Here is a 19,138-nt window from a genome sequence, read left to right as displayed (position 1 = left end):
GGGCCGCGGGGCGGGGGGGGGCAGCCCGGGCGCCGGCCCGGGGTGGGGGCGCCCGCGGAGCGGCGCTGGGAGCGGGGCACGGGGGTGCACGTCGATGTACACCCGCCGGTACGTGTGTGGGCGCATCTCTGCCCAGCGCGCTTTCTCCGAGCTTTCTTCGGTTCCGTGACAGGGTCTCAGGCTCTCGCGGGGCGGGGGGGAGCGACCTTTAAAGGTGCGTGTCATCGGGCTAGTGCCAGAGCAGGGCCAGGTCCCCTCGGTGTGCTAGCCAGGGCCTTTCCTTTCGGGTGTTCCCCAAGGCCAGCGATTGAACAGCCTCTCAGGGCACATGTATTTTTATGTTTTCACATTTTAAAAAGCAGATTTCCTTACGGACTGTTCATAGGAGAATATATAAAGAACCTGTGAACGCTGTACGACGGGTTGGTGGGTGCGTTTGACAGCGGCACACAGGGTCGGGGCCCAGCCAGGCTGGCGGAGGGTCAGTGGAGGGGAGGTGGGAGCCAGCGCTGGCCCATGGTGGGCTGGACAGGATGGAAGGGGACAGAAAACTGTCACTGGACTGAGCTGGGCAGGAGGCATCTGCTGCCAGGGACGTACCTCACACCTTAGGCTCGCGCTGAATGACACCACCTATAACAACACGCTGCTGTATGAGGCTGGCACAGACAGCCAGGGCATTCAGGTCATCAAAATGTAAGGGGCTAAGGCAAGGTTTTTTTCATGGAGTTGTAAATCTGTTTTCATTACAGCTTTATTCTTCTAATTCCTCTGAGATTTTCCTGCTGAACAGTGTGTCTTCAGAATAAAATGCGAGCAGCTCTGAGCTATGGGACGTCATCAAACCTACTGCCTGACAAAAAGCCTGTCTGACAACACTAGCTCAATGTACTTGGTGGTAACCTCTGTGCAAGGCTGGCAAAATTCAGCTTTTTCTAGCTTCCCTGCCAAGTGACTGAGTTCTTTGTCAAAGAGTTCACTTATGTCAGCTGTCCCTTCCAGTTCCAGTCAATTGGTTTGCAAGCAGAGCATAAGGATTTCTGGCTGACTCTGGTTGGACATATAGGCTGAGCATTATCCTTGCACAGTCCAGAAAACTTTTGGAGAGAGCGCTTTGGCAGAAGGCAAGATGGTATCTCACAACTCTCTCCCGAGCATTTAAATTCAATGCCAAAATTTGACCTGTAGCATCTTTTAAAAATAATGTCACTAATGGTGGTAAGTCTCTGCTCATACATTAACTGCTCTCACCTCCCCAGTGAAACTGCTAGGCAAACATTCCGGTTCTTTTATTTCTGTAGGATGCTTACATGTATTATGACCTTTTAATAATAATATTTATACAATACATATAAAATATTCTGGCTTGCTTGTGTTCTTCGTGAATTACAATGGTGTGCTTTCAGTCAGCCCAAAACATCACGACAATACATTTCTTACAGCTGAACCCTTACAAGGAAATTCTTGGCTGAGCTAAGTTGGCTTTAGTGGAGCACACTCAGCTGAGGACCTGGTCTTTAAAATGGAATATGAGACAATGGTCTGTAGGTGAGACAGATTTAGTTTATCTTGCAGAAATATGTCTTTAAACGGTAGTTTTACTTTTGCAGCTATTTCATCAGATTTCTATCTCACTTTTAAATCCCATTCATGCTCTGAAGTAGGACTCAAGTGAGACTGAAAGAACTTGTGGCTCTTGTTTGTAGATTTTCACCCAGTATGAAAAAGGAGTTCTGAGTCAAAAGTTGCTGGTTAACATGCAGCAAGGACACATGCCTGCGGGCTTACATGATCTCTTGAGGAGCTTTGTTTGTGCAAAAGGACTAAAGTGATCATAGCTCAACATTGCCTATTGTTTTACGGTAAATGTTTTGCATTATATGGTTGTCTACATGGCATCAGAGTTGTAAGTTGGCTACAGCTGCCTGACCACTCCCTCCTCCCCCCAGCACTCTCGTGCAAAAAGAGATTTCTCTCACAAGACTACTCTAGGGACCAAAACTTTCAAAAAAGGCATTACTATGTGACCTTTTTTCTTGGTAAATAAGGAGTGGTGATTACTAAGAAAGCACAAACAGTTCTGAAAGGAGAGTTTATTTTCTATTTTCATGTATGTTTATGTAAGTGTTATTATTTATCACTTTTGCATATCCATGTATTGCTCTTAGCTTAGGGATAGAAGCTAAACTTTTAACCCAAACCCGCTGATATCTGCACTATTAGATAGGGTGGCTCTAGTCTGGGGTGAGTTCAGACACAGCGGGAACTAACTTCCTAGAGCTCTGCCCCAACAGACAGTGGGAGAGCAACTGCTCCAGGGCAGCTGGTTCTGGGAACATGAACCCAAGCTTGAGCACAGCTACCAAAGACAGCCTAGATACAGCACGATCCAGTCCCACAGATGGATCAGGGACCTAAATACTAACTGAATGAAAATAGAGGGTTACTATTCTAGGGCAATGAGGGGGAGTTTCAAAAGTGCCTATGACTTGACCCACATACTTAGTATTTCTTAGATATTTAGCTGCTGCTGCTTTCAGTGGGAAATGATACCTCAAGGAAACTTGCTGATCTGGGCTATCAATGGGATTAATGCACCTAAATTACCCACCTGTTTTTTAGAATGGAAATAATTTGCATGAATTCCACCCTAGCACCTAACCTTTCTGCTACTGAAATCAACACTGAGTAATCCATTGAATTCAGCAGTGTGAAATCAAACCAGTAAATTGGACCACTCCTCCATCAGAAAATCATATGTGGCCAGAAATGAAAAGAGCAATGAAGAGCTATGTTGATGTTTTCAGGCCCAGATGATTTTCAGTGTTTGTTTTGGATATGGGTGTCCATATGTAAGAGAGTGCTACCAGCTATATTGTGTTTTCCTACATCTGTCTCTGTGTGGCACTGGTGCACTTTGAGAAATTCTTGAAGATGAACTAAAGATGTGGGATTTTATCCATCAAAATCCATCAACTGCTGTGCAGACTTTTATATACTACTGTCATTCCATTTTACTCAGTGCATTCCAAAAACTTTGCAAAAGTGCTGAATAGTCCTGACACGCCATTTATACAGTATGCATAGTTCTAGTATACACAGCCAAGCCAATTATAATCTGCTACTGTTGTTTTATTGACTGCATTATGTAAAAGCCTTTCTTACAAATTGTTTCATGACTTTTGCAGCCTGCAAGAAGCAAATTCTTCATCCAGAAAGCTGAAAAGTAACAATAGCATCTCCCACCAGACTTGTATGTGTAAAGCAGTCTGTATTCTCCTCTCCTATATGAGTCAAAGGGAAATCTGTTTTTTCAACACTTTTAGAATATGCAGAAAATCTAACCTGTCTGCCACAGAGACATTATATATTTTAGGTATTTTATATTTTTTATATTCCTGCCTAAGTATATAGGCAGGAAAGGGCACCCAGAGTGTAAATCATCTCTTTTGCAAAGAACTAGCACAAGATGTGCACACTTTGAGCTGTTAGAAGAGGTCTTAAGTGGCCATTAAACACTGGCTTGTAATGGCCTTCTTCATAGAGTTGAATTGAACCCCAAATGATGACTATATCTGTACTGAGTATCTAGTTTCAACAGAGCTCCCCCCAGATAGAAGAGGATTCAGAGAATAACTGGACTTCTGCTGATTTCCTGCCTTGTGATATGAAATATTATTTGTCTTTGGTAAAGAGTTTTAATATGCTGGACTCTGGCTGTCAATACCCATCTCTTTCATTTGGCCATGTTTACTTTTGATTTACACCTTTTAGACACAGCTTTTCTGGAAAGTAATGGTCTCCCAGTGCAGATAAACTGGAGATTGTGAGGTGCAACCTACCTACCTGGCCTTGAGGAAAGAGGGGTAATTTTAAAACTTCCCTGTAGGAAAGAAAGGATTACACTGTTATCTGCATGACCTAAAATGACTCATTTAAGAGATAAGCAAGGCTATTTGGCAAAAGGTTCTTGCTACCACACCCTCTACTTTCCTAACCTATTTACATGGATGTAGGAATATTTCTAAATATTTCTTTTAGCATGTCATGCTAAAGCAGATGATACATATGAAAAGTTCTCTTTTGTGGGAATAGTGAGAACTGGACTTATTGCAATAATTCCTTCTTTTCTTTCTTAACTACCCTTTTTTAGGTCAGACACTTGACTTACTGTTAATTTCACAAAAGTCATTTATTATGTAGGGGGAAATTTGGGTATTTTAGCTATCTGCAGTATTTTAGATAGATCTTGTGTATAATTTTAGGCCCAAGGACTGTAGTGGAGTAGGACAAAGAAAGACTTGACAGACAGGGTAAAAGCCAAAAAATTTAAAATTAACATAAATTAGAAAAATTAGAAATAAACCATAGTTTTTTAATAGTGAAGACAGTAATATTTGAATGAATTGTCAAGACAAATTTTCCATCTCTTGATTGGATAATTTTCTGAAAAATTCAGAAAAAACACTTCAGATGAGCAGAGAATTTGGGTTTCATAGTATAGATCTTGGACTGAATGTAAAATTGAATACTTTGTATTACGCGGGATGTCAACTAAAATAATCTGAAGGCTTCTTCTGGCAATAAACCTCTCCATCTGTGCATCAACAGCCATTGAACACCATTGACAAGTGGTGATTTCCCCGTAACACTTTCTTTCCCTTCTCACCAATTTTCCCAAGCTGTCTAGAGCCTATAAAGAAGCTTGGTTTAAAGGAAGTAATTCAACTGATGCCCTGTGTAGGTCAGCTGAAAGCTCATCATTTTCTTTCTACTGCTGGAAAGTCAATTGCAACTGACTGAACTGCTCCATACTCATTAGGCTGGCCAGCTGAAGAGGGAACAGTGTGTGCTCTTTATGCCCTATCTGTGGCAGAGCAGGGATGCAACATACAAAATGTCTCTTGACATCATCCACTAGGTGAGCTTGGACAAGTCACTTTTTCAGCTCGTTGCATTTTTCTTCATGTCGTTGTGCCCTGTAAATTCTTTGGGGTACCCAGTGCGAGTAGAAAAAAGAGCCCTCCGCAGAGCCATGGGAAGAGATCGTTCCTACCCTGACTTAAATCTCAGCTGAATCTGCTGGATCCTTCTGCAATAGTCTCTAACAAAAAGCACCATTATAGTGAAATTACATTGTCTTGTGCTTGTTGCCAGGCCTCCTCCCAGCTCAGCCAGAAAGCTGCCATGTTGGCTAAAGATTCAGAGGTTCTGTAACCGACTTGTGCAAGATTCAGGATTTGGCTGCTGGTGGTGTGGCGCATCCCTCTGTTAATTACAAGCACATGTACACATAAGGAATGCAGCTCTTCAAATGTGAACTTCATGTAATTATGAAAGCAGTAGGAGATAAGAATAATTGTTTTCAGTTCCAGATGTCCTGTCTTCTTCAGCACTGCAGGAAGATTAAGTGAAAGTCGAGTAGGGGAATAACAAAGTTCAAATGCACAGCAGGATAACTGATGTTGACCAAAGTACTGGTAGGATCTAATGGAGTTCAAAGAAAATTCCTTTTTATATTCCTAGTCACCGAAGAGGTTTCTCACTATCATTACAAGCACATCCATTTCATGAGCCAGATTACACACAGAGTGGGTGGTTTGCATAGCTATCAACCAAGAGGGCTGAACTCCCTTGTGCTGTAAACTGTTTTAATAAGAGGGGAGCTACAGCACTTTATGTGAAATTATTTGGTTCTCTGGTTTAACTGGCTTTGTTAAGGACTCCATTCCCTATCCCAAAATACATCCACTGCATGACATGATAAGGACAATTTGCAACATATTAGCCATCTTGAAAGAGTGCTTTCTGAAAGTTTCAGCAAATGCAATCAACTGGCATGTTGTGTCCGTGTGTGGGCTTAGGGATGAAATAAAAGAAAATTCAGTGGAGGGTTAGGGAAAAGGCAACAAAAACTAATTGAATAGGGAATCCACAATAGTTGTGCTTTGCCAGATTAATGAGTCACTGTTTGCTGCGCTGTTAAGGCCCAGGAGACTGTTAGAAACTCAAAGGAAGCCATGAAGTATTGCAAGTGTGTCTTAGTAGCAGAGCAACAGCATTGCTCAACATAGGAGTAAAACTCTGCTCTCTCAATCGGCTGCATGAGTTCCAGACTCACACAGGCTTCTTGCTGATTGTCCCAGCCACTGGGGCTGCACCTCCTCAGAAGCAGCTGTGTTAAGGCCACAGGGAGGAGATTTTGTCATTTAGGGCAGGTCCTAAAGGGGAACTATGTAGTATTTAAGCATGGCAGTCCAAAATTGTGAACCTGTAACCCCTCGCTGCAGCTGTTGCTCCGTCCTGAAGTTTCCTCAGCTGTTTGCACTGAATTTCTACAGGTGCCAAACGTGCTGCTTCGGGTATGTTTGGTACTTCTTTTCTTATATCCTTGGAGAGTCATGCTCAGAATACAGCAGGACCTTAAAAGGCAGAGGTAGTCAGGCATCCCTTTTTTAAAAGGCCAGAGGGCTGGTGCCCAAGTTGTATTTGACCCTTATGTGCCTGAGAGCTACAAACCCTTCTAGGGGAGAGCCCGCTAATCTCAGCAGTCAAGGGAGGTGTCATTCCCATCGCTTTTCATCACAGCTTTTCTGCTTCACAAAAAGGAGTTACAATTGCACTGGATCTAGAAGAGCAATGACTTTCCAGCCTATTGTTAGGGCATTTATTTGTACAGAAACACATGAATTCTAAACCCAGCTTCAATGCTTGTTTATGTGTACTTCAGATTAGTTCCACAAAAATCAGTATTGGAAGTTATTTTATGTAATATTTTCAGAATTTTATGTAATGCTTTCAGTAATAAACTTGGCATGGAAAAGTAAGAATGTACTAGTGGAACTGTTGATGGTGTAAGCACGGGGGGGAGGTTCTCTATCACCGTAGGAGGACCAAATATTACACTGGAAAGACTAGAGAGGAATTGATGTAATAGGAATAGGGTGAAGTTTAGGTCATGCACATATGTGCTAACAGCAAGAATTTCTGATATGAAGTGATAAATGGAACTAATACTAGAGAAAAATCCAGATTTACTGAACAATCAGGGGACGATTACGAAATGCTAGTATTTCTGGTAAAGACAGAAAAATACTTGCACTTCCATGCAGAAATACTGGTAAGGCCACACCTGAAAAAAATATGATTGCAAAAAAGACTGAAAAAGTCTGATTTCTACCTCTTACGACATTAGAGGTAGAAAGAAAGAAGATCTGTTTCAGCCAAAGACTTGTTTATCCATGTCTAATTGCCTATGAATACGTGCAGCTAGAAACAAGATTGAGGTCCTTAGATAGCAGCAGAATAAGGCTCATGGCCATCCAACCGGAGGAGGAGGAGGAAACCCAGTTGGTTTGAGGTAGAACTTGTCAAGTTTAATAAAGGTATTACATGGCATGGTGGACTGTGTTAGGAAGGACTGGACTTATTGGCCCAAGAGATCCTCTGTAATGACAGTTCCCCTCAGATCCTGTTTGTTTGTCATTTCTGCTGAAATGCTGATGTAGTTGGAGGGAACTCTAGCAAATGGGGGAAAAATGCCAGTTTCTTGTATAAAGCTGTGGAGCTCTTCCAGAGCCCCCTGGCTGATTCAGCTGGAGGAGATGAACCCTTGGCAGGATCTCCATCACCTGGGAGTTCTTAATGGTGCACGGGGGAAATCCTGGCCCCTGTGAAGTTGATGGAAGTTTAGCTATTAATTTCTGTGAGGCCAGGATTTCACCCTGGAAAGGGAGTCAAAAGTACATGCATGCCTTCAGAGACAGAGTGGCTGATTAAATACAGCTGGTGCACTGCTCTTTTATCAATCATTGATAAAATAGTGCCTTTTAAATATAAACTTAGGGTAAGCTTAACCACAAAATTCAAACATGTCCTTTTACAAGCCTTAAAAGCAAAATTTGTCTGCTTTTTGTCTGATAAGAACAGAAATCACGGTAAAAAATAACACATACCCGTACCCATCCGCTCCAAACCCCTGTAGTATTTGATGTTCCGCTGAAATGAGTGATTAAAGCATAGAAAAGCCAGTTAAAATATCTCTAGATGATACATAAAACTTTATCCTCTAAGGGTATCATCCAAAACTATGTTCCTTCTCATTTAATTCCTGAGCAGTTAAACACCAGCTAGAAGTTTATCTGGATTTCAGCACGGACTGTGCTTTCGCGGTGCCCCCAGCACTGCCACTTCGGACACCCCCGAGGGGCTGGGGCCGGGCAGCGAGTCCCCGTGCTGGGTTCAGTGGGGCCGGACACCCTGGACGGCGTCGGGCGGGAGCGCAGAGGGGGCTGGGGGACACCCTCCCGGGCCCCGTGGTTGACCTGACACGGGCAGGGTGCGATGCAGAGCCTTGCCACGACCTGGCGAAGCAGGACACGCCAGTCCCCACCGTGCGCATCTCTGAAATGGGCATGTGAACCGTGCCGCGCCAGCGCCGCCGGCCCGGAGCCGCAAACCGGTGGAGGGCAGGGCAGGCTCCTTGCTCGCCCTGCCCAGCCGGGCCCCTGAAGGACAGCCTTCCTCCCGGCCGCCCTCCCAAACCGGAGCGGGACCTTCCCCGGTGAGTGCCGCCCCGCCCGCGGCAGCTCCCGCCGCTGAATTTCCTCCGGTGCCTTAATTGTTTCGCTCTCACCAAGAACTTTGTTTACAGTCCCTTGTGCAGCGAGCTGCATCCCCCTCTTAGGCTTGCTCCGGGCTAGTGTCCGCCGCAGTCCCGTCCGGCAGTCGGGAGGTAAGGCACGGCACGGCACGGCACGCTGCGCTATAGCACGGTCTGGCACGGCTCAGCTCAGCTCAGCTCGGCTCGGCTCGGCGCCGCTGGACCCGCCCGGCGGCCGCGCCCCCGCCGGCTCCCGGTGCCCGCGGGGCTCCGGTCCCGCTGGTGCCGCGGCAGCGCCCGGGGCCCGGCTCCCCGCGCCGGCGGGGCGGGCTGGGGCTGCTCGGGCACTCCGGGGAGCCTCTCCGCTCCGGCCGGCGGGGTCTGAGGCGGCTCCTCGCACCGCTCCCCCGGGGGGTTTCTCCCAGGGGATGAAGTATTACACTTAACGGCTCGCGGGCTCCGCAGCCGGAGCTGCTCCCGCCCTCGCAGGTCGGCGGTGCCCCCGCGGCGTTGTACCCCTCGTTACTGGGGGCTGCACCGTAGCGAGCGTGCCTAAAGCTGGCCGTGCCTAAAGCTGGCCGTGCCTAAAGCTGGCCGTGCTTCTTCGCGTCTCTCCCGCAGAGGTGTTCGGGGATAGGCGTGACACGCGGTGCTTCACCCGAGGTGCCTGTGGCGTTTTATAGACGCGTTTGGAAGTTTGGCGATTTGCAGATAACAAAGTTTGTCTGGGGAGGTGTTTGGCTGGCTCCCATCCTACGCTCCCGCTACATCTGCAATACGAAAAAGGTGTGAGGGCTTGAATCTGGTCATTGTATTACCTAAAAACTTGGTGGTGGAAACTTAGCGGCATCCCGAGGCTCAGCCAGTTACCATGGGTGTAATGTCTGCAATGTCTTCTCCTACCCCTGAGTTCAGGGCCTGATCCTGGAGTCTTGTAAGTACAAATTCTAGTTCTGTACTTCCAGGAGTGTTCACAGGGGGAAGAGCTGTGGGATTGTGTTCAGGATTACTGGAGTCTGTTGAATTTCAAATGAACTCTGGCTCTCCTCTCGGTACAGAAGGACTCCTTATGCTGTTTTCCGTAGTCACTTTAATGAAAAACCGAGCGTGAAGCAAGAGCATTATGAGTTATTGAATTTTGCATAAGCAAAAAAAGGTGTCTGAAATACTGTGCGAGATACGGAGAATCGAGTCCAGAGCCTGAAGGCAAAAAACTTAAATGCGTCCCACTGGTTCTGAATGAAATGCAAATAAGGGGAAGCGATTGTAGTGGCTGAGAAATACCAGCTCTTTGCACTGGCACAGAGAAATTCAGTATGTGGGAAATCTCCTGAGAGAGCACCACTTTGAAATGACTGAGAGTTAAAATATTGGAAACTTAATGCATAGATTTCATGTGTTTCTGCTTCTCAGCTTTGTGGTGAGAGAGGAGGAGGAGGGAAGAAATCCTGTCTATAAGAAGTTGCTCTGTCAGTTTTTTTGATAAAGGCATTCATTTAAAAAAATATTACCTAAACTGTAGGTAGTCAAGGACAAATACAAATAAATTACTGATAGGGTAATTAATCGTTTCAAAGAATGATGCTAGCAGAGTGGCTTAGGGGGCACAATTGCACTAGGAAGAGCTTTTCAAACAAATGTAACCATTCTTTTAATATGAGTGGAAGTTGACTGCAAGATAATTTCAGAGGTCTGCTTTTCTTTTAATATAATAATCTAGATTATTTATCTAAAGTGTGGGGGGTTTTTCTGCATTTCTCACCAAGCTTTTCAAAAAGTTAAACTAATTGCTAGGTAGTGTGCACAAGAATACAGTCAAGGAGATAAGTAAGGAGACTTTCTTATTATTAGCTAACTTCAATAATTAGCTAAATGTACTTTAGCTATGCCACAGGCTTATTCCAAGGATCATCTAGAGAAGAACAGCAGCAGTTTGTGCCTGTAAATATTTGTTTGTGAAATGTTAGCATGGTCTAAATAACTTAAAGAGAGAAAAAGCCCTTAAAGTTTATCATTATATAAATTTATGAATTTATTCTCATCCCTACTTAGGACTCCTGTTTCAGTGTTGAAGTGGTCTTCCATAATCATGCACGTACAGAAAGGGAATGTTGAATAAGATTAGCAACATAGATCTCTGCTGCTTTGTAAGTTTTACCCAGCTGCTTGGTGATTTCACAGCTGCTTCTGTAGTTGATAACAATTTCCATCGCTCTGCTTTCTGCAGAGTTGTCACACTGCTCTGCTGCAGATTCTGCCCTGTCCCTATTTGAGTTATGAATCTTGTTTTAAAAAATCCAGTAACAGAAATGAACAATAGTAAATATAATGGATTTATGTTTATTTCAGTGAGTTCTTGGACTTGGTTTGTTTGCCTTTTCTTTTTTTTGCTTTTTTCCTGAGAGGAGTTTTTGGGATTATATTACTTAGGTTTTGTTACAGTAGAGTAGATTTAAAAGGGGGTTTTAGTGGGAAGTGTGTTGTCACTGTCAGTTTACAGCTAGGAAAACCAAGGCACAGGGAGATAAAGTGATTTGCTCAAAGAAACTGGAGACATAGAAGAGACAAATACCCAAGTATTCTGAGTTGTGATTCACATAGTGAGCAATAGAAATGAATTTAAATTAGATTTTTAACTATAGAAATTCATGTGCATTACCTTTTCCTGCCTAGCTCTTTCTGGAGGACTTGCCTGGGTTGTGACCCTTGTCATCAAGACGTCACATCATCAAAGGAAAATGTTACATAGGGCCAGAAATGGGTGGCTGCTGCCAAGAAAAGAGGCAGAAACCACTAGGAGAGTCAGAGGAAGAACATCCCCTGCTTCAGTTAGGTTAGGAGCAGGAGTCAGCGTACAGCGGGAGCTTTTCCATGCAGGAGTTTTGTTCTTAAGAAGCTGATAAATATCCAACAACTTTTCTTGTAGGAAACTTCCATGCTAGAATATTGTCACCTCCAGTTCATCGTTCAGCAACATCTGACACTTCAAAGCCTGGAGCGGCTCTTACTGCTGCATGACTCTGCCTTGAATTGACATATGAGACATCTGAAGCAGTATTCCTCTGCTTACTGAGCCAAGGGGTTTGTTACGATGGATTTCTCATGGACCTGGTAGGTGTGCGTGCCGATGGATTTCTTGTTTTTTCACTAAATCTCAACTTAAGCTTATTAGTGGGTAAAATATTCCTCTCCCCTTTATCCAGTGTTAGCCACAGATTGCCACAGAAACACATTCTTCCTCCAAGTCAAAGTAGCTCCTTAAGACAGTACTTCTAGTATGATTAGTGAGAGGATGCTGGTATTGCCGGGTATCTTTGCCTAAATTTCTTACCCTGAAACTTGAACCAAGTCACCTGTTGGCATAAGTCAGAAGTGACTTTGCTGGCAATGAGGATCTACTGCCCTATTTTCTACTGCTGAATACCTTTACTCACACATCAAATAGGTTTTGTTGTTTATTTAACTTACAGTATTTCAATAGAGGTTTGTCTATTTGTTTTATATGAATGCCTGTCTGCTTACATCCTATTACAGGCAAGAACCATGCTCCTCAGAAGTCACCAGGTATTTTGCCATTGACTTAATTTTGGTAGTTTAGGAGATTTTTTTAAAAAATTCATGTTAGTTTTGGCTGTATAAATATATCTTCTTTTCTTCATAAATCTCTGTACAAGACGTCTAAGAGATTTATTGCTCGTTGGGGATGTATCTGAAGCAGAGGCACAAGGACTCTAGAGACAGGATTAAATATACTTTGATTGAATGTTAAAGTTTTTCAGAATAATCATGTTTATGATGAGCCAAATCCAAGTCTTTTCAAGTTATTGGGAAGTTTCCCTGTTTCTGTGACTGTTAGAGTATTTGGACTTTTGAATAGTTATTACAACATATTTGGAACTAAGAGATCTTTTATATGGAAAAATATTTTTTTTCCTCCCTCAAATTTAATAATATAAAATGTTGAACAAATTGAATAAGAGTAAGATCAAAAAAAGGTGATATTTGGGGACCATATTTTCCTGTTGTGCTGAACTTATGTAGCATTTTATGGATAAGTAATACAGCAAAATAATGGCACCAGTGTGAGTCTCACTGCCAAGGCAGTCATTATTGAAAATGCAGAACTTGGGCTCAATCCATGTGGGGACAGATCGATGGTGCTCTAGAGCAACCCCGTGGCTTTCCTGGGCTCTTTCAACTGATATAAAAGGTGCTTAATCATGTGTTATGATTCAAAGGACAAAGCAAAAGAATCTAGGATGTCTGAGGTGTCAGCATGGATCTATTTGCTTTGTCTGATATGCACTGATCAGATCCCCGTCCTGTCCTTGGAGATACCAAGTACCTTCACAGAAACACACAGAATTGTGGGACGGTTGTGGCTGGAAGGGGCCTCCGGAGGTCATCTGGCCCAGCCCCTGTCCCTCTCACAGGGTCACCTGAAGAAGCCTGCCCAGGGCTGCATCCAGATGGCTTTTGAATATCTCCAAGGATGGAGACTCCAAAACCTCCCCGGGCAACATGTTCCAGTGCTCAGTCACCCTCACAGTAAAAAACTGTTTCCTGATGTTCAGACAGAACCTCCTGTGTTTCAGTTCATGCCCGTTGCCTCTCTTGTTGTCAGTGTGTGCCCTCAGTGGGCGCTCGGTTGTGTTGTGCTCAGCATTGTCACTAGGGAGGGAAAGGCTGCTGTGTCTGGTAGCTGCCTAGCCCCTTGCAGGATTGAGCCTGAAGATAGCTGTGTACAGCAAGATATAATACTGAGCTGAGCACTCTTCCTTAGAGCAGTGGAACAAAGCTTTGTCAAACCAGATCTGAACTTTCCTTCTCTCATTAGGGTTCAAGGAAACTCCGATACAAACTCTCTGACTACATACAGAGTATAGCCTGTTTGTGCATGTGTGTTTAAAAATAGTGAAATCCTCTTTCTTGCAAAACACACAGTCAGTTATATGAGGCACTGAGATACAAACCCAAGGGCTCTCTACAACGGACGAATATATCTTAGCAACAAGGGTGGGAGTGGTGGGAAAGGAAAAGGAGAATACAAGTATCTGGCAATTAACTTCCTAGTCACAGATGTAAAGGTGATAAAAGTGATAAAAGCATTACTGCATTGCCAACGCTCTTCCTTGTTCTCTGAGCTGCATATCATGCTGCTCATAAGAGCAAAAGCTACACAGTCTGTGGTGGAGGAGTCCTGTGAGCTACTCACAGGAGGAAAACCCGGCGGTTCCCCAGTGTCCCAGTCTCTGTTGTATGTGGTGGGGTGCACTGAGCGCACAGCCTGGTCCAAGGCAGCACAGCCGTGGTAACCTCAGCACGGTCAGAGGCTCAGTGCGGCCCCCAGGGCAGCCCCCATGCCACCACAGTCCCAGTGAGGTGGCCGAGGTCTGTCAGGGCAGCCTGTAGCGGTGGAGAGCCACAGGCTCGTCCTACTCTGATCAGGTGGACTCCAGTTAAGCACTGGGCTCCATGGAGCCAAAAGCTATTTTGCCGCACAATGCAGATGCAATCAAGCTGTGCATGCTGCCTGTAGGACTGAGAGTGTGTGGACAATATGGAGACAGGAGGAACACAACCTACTGTAACTAAGATGAGTGAATATGACTGTAAATCTCCCTTCTACATAGCAACATGGATGTAGTTCACAGACTTATAGGGGACCTCTTACTTTTGCATTAAGTCAATTTAAATGGCAAGCTGACAGTCTGGCCTTGATGTTGCTGTAACAGTAGGCTCGCCAGCTTTCAGCTGGTGTTTGCTGAGTGCAGGGAACTCTCTTCATCCCCATTTCCCCCACATCCACACCTAGTCATGACCATTGGTGTCTGTCTTTGTGACTCTGTCTTTGGCCTAGATGATCTTCAAGGTCTTTTCCAACCTAGATGATTCTGTGACTCTGTTCTGTCTAGCACTTATGCACATGCTGATGACTACTGTAAGAATTGATTCAGATCCTCCACAATCAGTAGTGTTACAATTAAGCTTGTGCATAAATCCTTGTGGGGTCAGAGTGTCTGCTCGTTTGCCATCCTGAGTGGACACTTCTGTGTCACCCATTTGTCACATAACGGTAACGTTTCGTATTGAACTCACGCTCTTCTCTCCACAGCGCAATGTGTGTTCAGCAGAGCCTGCTCTAGCCTAAGAACTGACGAAGTCAAGACAATCAAGATGACAAACGAACCTATTAAAGAGATTCTGGGCGCTCCAAAGCATCCTGATTCTGTAACCACGGAGAAGAGTAATAACAATGACTGTGTGATAACCACCATCCCTCTCGTCAGTGAATGCCAGCTGACTGCAGCAACAGGGGGAGCAGAACTCTCCTGTTACCGCTGTACCATTCCCTTCGGTGTGGTTATCCTCATAGCCGGCATTGTGGTTACTGCTGTGGCATACAGCTTCAATTCCCATGGATCGATCATCTCAGTGTTTGGATTAGTCCTCTTGTCATCAGGACTCCTTTTGCTGGCTTCTAGTGCAGTGTGCTGGAAAATCAGGCAGCAAAACAAGAAAGCAAAGAGGCGGGAGAGCCAGACCGCGCTTGTGGCAAATCAGCGAACCTTGTTTGGTTAAAGACAACCAAGAGAAGGCTGGACAGAAGACAGGACCTTTGTAAGTCAACTTGACTATTTATCAATAGGAGGGATTGCAGGTTTTAATTTAACTTTGGAAATGAACTGAAATGAAAATGGAATGGATTAAGAAATACTCTTAAAAACTCTGCAACTGCTCATAATATTTTTCTTACTGCAGACTTCGTAGTGATTCTTTCCAAGACGGAGGAAAAAACACTTTTCCTTCACAGAAAACAGTGTCGTCATAACTGCAATCATCATAACTGCATTCTTCAACATGCTGAGTATGTTGGAAAGGGAACTTGTGAGAACTAAGAAAATAATTCGAACTGACTTGAAATGCCAGAGATCTCCTTAATATACACACTGTGACATTTGACCAAGGGAGAAGTCACAGCATTTGAAGTGACTACAAGCTTATGGCCAGATTGTCTGTGACTTAATTTGTAGCTCAAAAACAAAAAGCAATAACAACCAAACACACTGCAGATTGCTCAATAAGCTGATTCTTATATTTTATGTAACTTTCCCCTCCCAATATCTGTGGTACTTTCCCCCTTTTTTAAACCAACTAATATTAATTTTGTTTTACTATTGAATAGAAATAGGTAGAAATGTGTAATTATATCGTCTAACCTAAATAACGAGGTATGATTATAGCTTAAAACATGAGACTTTTTTTGTAAATGAAAGTGGTCAGGTTTAGCACTTTTGATTATTTTGCTATAAAATTAAAAAGTAAATTTCATTAAAATAATATTCAGTGCTGCTAGACCTTTAGAAAATCTTTTTTTTTATTGCTATCAAGATAGCTTATATCTTCAACTTTGACTGCTTTGTGATTCTGTTCTTGTAAAACATCAGCTGTGACAATAACTATGAACATATGTACTGCTGATCTCTTCCAAAAATCTCTGTAGACTGTGGATTTTGGTTTGATAGCCCATCCCTCTTGCAGCTTGATTAACAACTCAGTTAATGAAAAATCATAATGGTCAGTTCTGCAGACACTTACTAGCATAGTCAGTTTTAGACACAACTATTAATAATTGCTTGTGGAAGCAAAGTCATCTGTGTAGTAAGTGTTTGCTGAACGAGCTTTGGGATTTCAAAACTTTATGAAAAGCAGGTGCCAAGTGTCCCCCATATGTGTCTGAAATGTTTGATTCTGTAACTCTTGTGTTCTAGAGGTCTTCCAGCTTTTCTCAGGTAATGAATAACTGAGGGGCTGGTCCCAAATTGAGACCAGCAAACCAGAACATTATTTCTTCATCTATATCTTGAAGGACAAGTGGTGCTGAGCCAAGTCACAGACTTGCACCCCAGCATGTATGTGGGTGGCAGAAGGCAGAGGCTCTGCATGGAGTCCTCTTTCTTTTTTTTTCTCTCTTACTTTCTCCAGACTCAAACGGGCTGGATGTGATTTTTGCTTTCCACTGCTGCAGTGAGCGAGGCCTGTACTAGCGTGCCTCCTCTTTGCCCTCGGGAGCCTCTGGCACCCACCATGTCTGTGGCGATGCTGCTGCAGAGCACGCCTGCCCAACGGGTGCTGCAGGGGAGAGCCTTCTGCAGGCCATCCCGGAGCCCTACGCTTCTCCTGCTGAAAGCACGCAGGCGCTCTGGCTTAGGTGCTTCCTTTTCCTCTGCCCTCCATGGTTTAAGCTTGTTACATCCATAACTTATCCCCGGATTTGCAAAATGCACTTCGTGTTTTAAATAGAGCCAGCTATATGTATGGGAGGGGATGTTTGGAATCAGTATTTGCGTTGCCACACTCCGTGGTTACCAGACCCTATAATAAAATCACTTGCATCAGAGGAAAGCTGACAACACATTTTAGCACTTCCATAGCCCTAACTTAATCATGGCAGGAAGCTTTCCTGCTGCTAGGAGAACATGTTGCGTCACCAGAACATCTGACACTGGTGTCTAATGTCAATCACTTTGCTTAAGGTCATTAAAAATATTAGGGTGTCCCCTTACGATGTACAGGTTTTGCATGAGTGACAATTCATGGGAAATGCATAGCATGATAAATAATGGAACAGGTGGACTAAAGTGGTGTCTTTCCTGTTTAAAATGAGAAAAGTGATTGACATTAGCAAAGCTGGATAAGCTAAATAGGGCTGTTTATTTTTTTTCCCCTGGGAACACAATAGTTTTTGTGACTTCTTCTTCCCCCTCCCCATTTCTTTTTCCTCAGTGGAATTTTGCGGGCTGCCAAGGAGAGAATTGCAGGGGCTGTAGAGATGCAGTGATTTCCACTACACACGTGTAGCAGCTCAGCCCCCTGATTCCCAGGCCGAGCCCAGAGCAGAAGCAGCCCGTTGCCCTCTTCAGAAGTCTTTCCCGTACATGAGTCCTCCCTTCGCCATTGCTGTGGTACCGGCAAGCTTGCGTGGGGAAGGAAAATAGAGGCACAAGGTGAGGCTCTGCTCCAAGTCAAAAGAAAAGGCCAAACTCAGTGGGACAGAGGCAGTGGGGCTTTGGGAGCAGTTTTTTCAGGATGGGTAAATAAGAGCGAGTAAGAGACTCTCTGCTACTACTAGAGGAGATTTCCTTTCACTTATCTCTGCTTTCTTTTATATTTACACTGTGTGTAGAAGGACACAGCAGAGTGCCCACACCACCCTCTGCCTTGCTCATTGTGGGGCATCTAGGCATGAAGCAGCGTGTAAGCAGTGACAAACAGCATTGCAGTGACCCTAGGCATGGTTCCCAAGCATAGCAAAGCTTCACATACAACACGGTGTCCCGTAATACCACCTAGCTGGCAGGTTGAGAGGCCTCTAGGTAATATGGGGCTGCCATAGCACACACTGCTGAGCTCAGTAACATCGGCTGTATCCTAGTGAGACGAGGTACATGCACAAGCAGTGAGTGAAAGCCTGCACAGGAATTCACTCTTATTTGTCCTTTATTCAGAGAAGCAAAATAGTAACTTTATGGGGAAGGATCCCAGCACCTGGTCCTGGTGTCCTGCAGGAGCAAGGCAAAGGCTGTGAGCAGTTTAGTCAGAGACCTCATGCTGTTGAGGATGTTTTCATGTTTCATCACTAAATTGCCACAGGGCCTTAGAAACTGGTGCAGACTTCTCCACCATGATTTGTGTGCATTGATTTTGGGACAAACTGAAGTAGTAGTAGCATCTTTTCTGAATGACCGATGATGACATCCAACACAAGTCTCACAGTCTATGTTTTTATTTCCTACAAATCTACACATTACCTTTTCATTACTATGCTCTCCTCCCTGCACCCATTGTCCTGGTTCCAACACAGGGACAAAGCATTCTTTTTAGCCCTTAAAAACAATCATTCTGGGAGAGGTGCTATGTGAGCACAGTGTGGCAGGCTCAGCACCTTCATTTTTCCAGAAACTGGTGATATTGTTAGATCTGAAATGTTTTTTACAAGGGTACATTTACAGTGCTTTTACAAGGGTCAACACCCCCCAACTGGTCAGCTACAAACAGCAAGATTTCTGCTTCAGCTTTTGAACGCTGTGACCTAATCTGGATTGATTTGGGGTTTCACGCCTGGATGCTGGGTCATGCAATCCACCAAGTCTTTGAGACAAAGCCATTTGGAACTCCACAGTTGCTGTGTGGTGTTTCTCATGGGAACCTGAGAGGCAAAAGTCAGCCTGGAGGATGCAACCCTGTGGAGATCACAATGACTTTCCAGTTCAGAAACACCTTCCCTTCTGGTGTGAAAAGGCTTTGAATGTGACAAATGGTATTTCGGTTCTGGGAGAGGTTGGGTGGGAGCTGATGCAAATTTATTGTCACAACTGCTTGTCTCTCCCTTCCTGAAAGCTCTGGCAGCATTGCGCAAGCAAAATTGCCCTCACAAGGATAGAAAATTATCTAATAGGGGAATTGCGCTGGTGCACCGGGCAAATGTTACAGGGATCTTAAATAATAATTTCAAAACCTAAGCACAGGAAATTG

The 19,138-nt window shown here is 44.2% G+C and overlaps 1 protein-coding gene across 5 annotated transcripts; it reads left to right on the top strand.

Moving 5' to 3' along the window:
• The first annotated feature begins 64 nt into the window (after nucleotides 1–64).
• TMEM100 (transmembrane protein 100) lies at nucleotides 65–17,440 on the top strand. Of its 5 annotated transcripts, XM_074847099.1 has the most exons (4): nucleotides 8,616–8,734; nucleotides 11,529–11,713; nucleotides 14,718–15,223; nucleotides 17,390–17,440. In XM_074847099.1, exon 3 carries the CDS (start codon nucleotides 14,780–14,782, stop codon nucleotides 15,182–15,184), a length of 405 nt encoding a protein of 134 aa, XP_074703200.1. In that variant the 5' UTR covers nucleotides 8,616–8,734; nucleotides 11,529–11,713; nucleotides 14,718–14,779; the 3' UTR covers nucleotides 15,185–15,223; nucleotides 17,390–17,440. The 5 variants fall into 5 exon arrangements, with proteins under 5 accessions (XP_074703199.1, XP_074703198.1, XP_074703200.1 ...); XM_074847098.1 differs by lacking the exons at nucleotides 8,616–8,734; nucleotides 17,390–17,440 and adding an exon at nucleotides 65–108 and having other exon boundaries at nucleotides 14,718–15,958; XM_074847097.1 differs by lacking the exons at nucleotides 8,616–8,734; nucleotides 17,390–17,440 and adding an exon at nucleotides 8,458–8,563 and having other exon boundaries at nucleotides 14,718–15,958.
• The last annotated feature ends 1,698 nt before the right edge of the window (nucleotides 17,441–19,138 follow it).

This window comes from Strix aluco, chromosome 21 (genome assembly GCF_031877795.1).
Source record: "Strix aluco isolate bStrAlu1 chromosome 21, bStrAlu1.hap1, whole genome shotgun sequence".
NCBI classification, from domain to species: domain Eukaryota; kingdom Metazoa; phylum Chordata; class Aves; order Strigiformes; family Strigidae; genus Strix; species Strix aluco.
This window is presented reverse-complemented; position numbering and strand designations above follow the sequence as displayed.

Excerpts from the sequence above, each read along its gene's own strand:
- TMEM100 (XM_074847099.1), top strand. The coding sequence starts at position 14,780 with ATGACAAACGAACCTATTAAAGAGATTCTGGGCGCTCCAAAGCATCCT.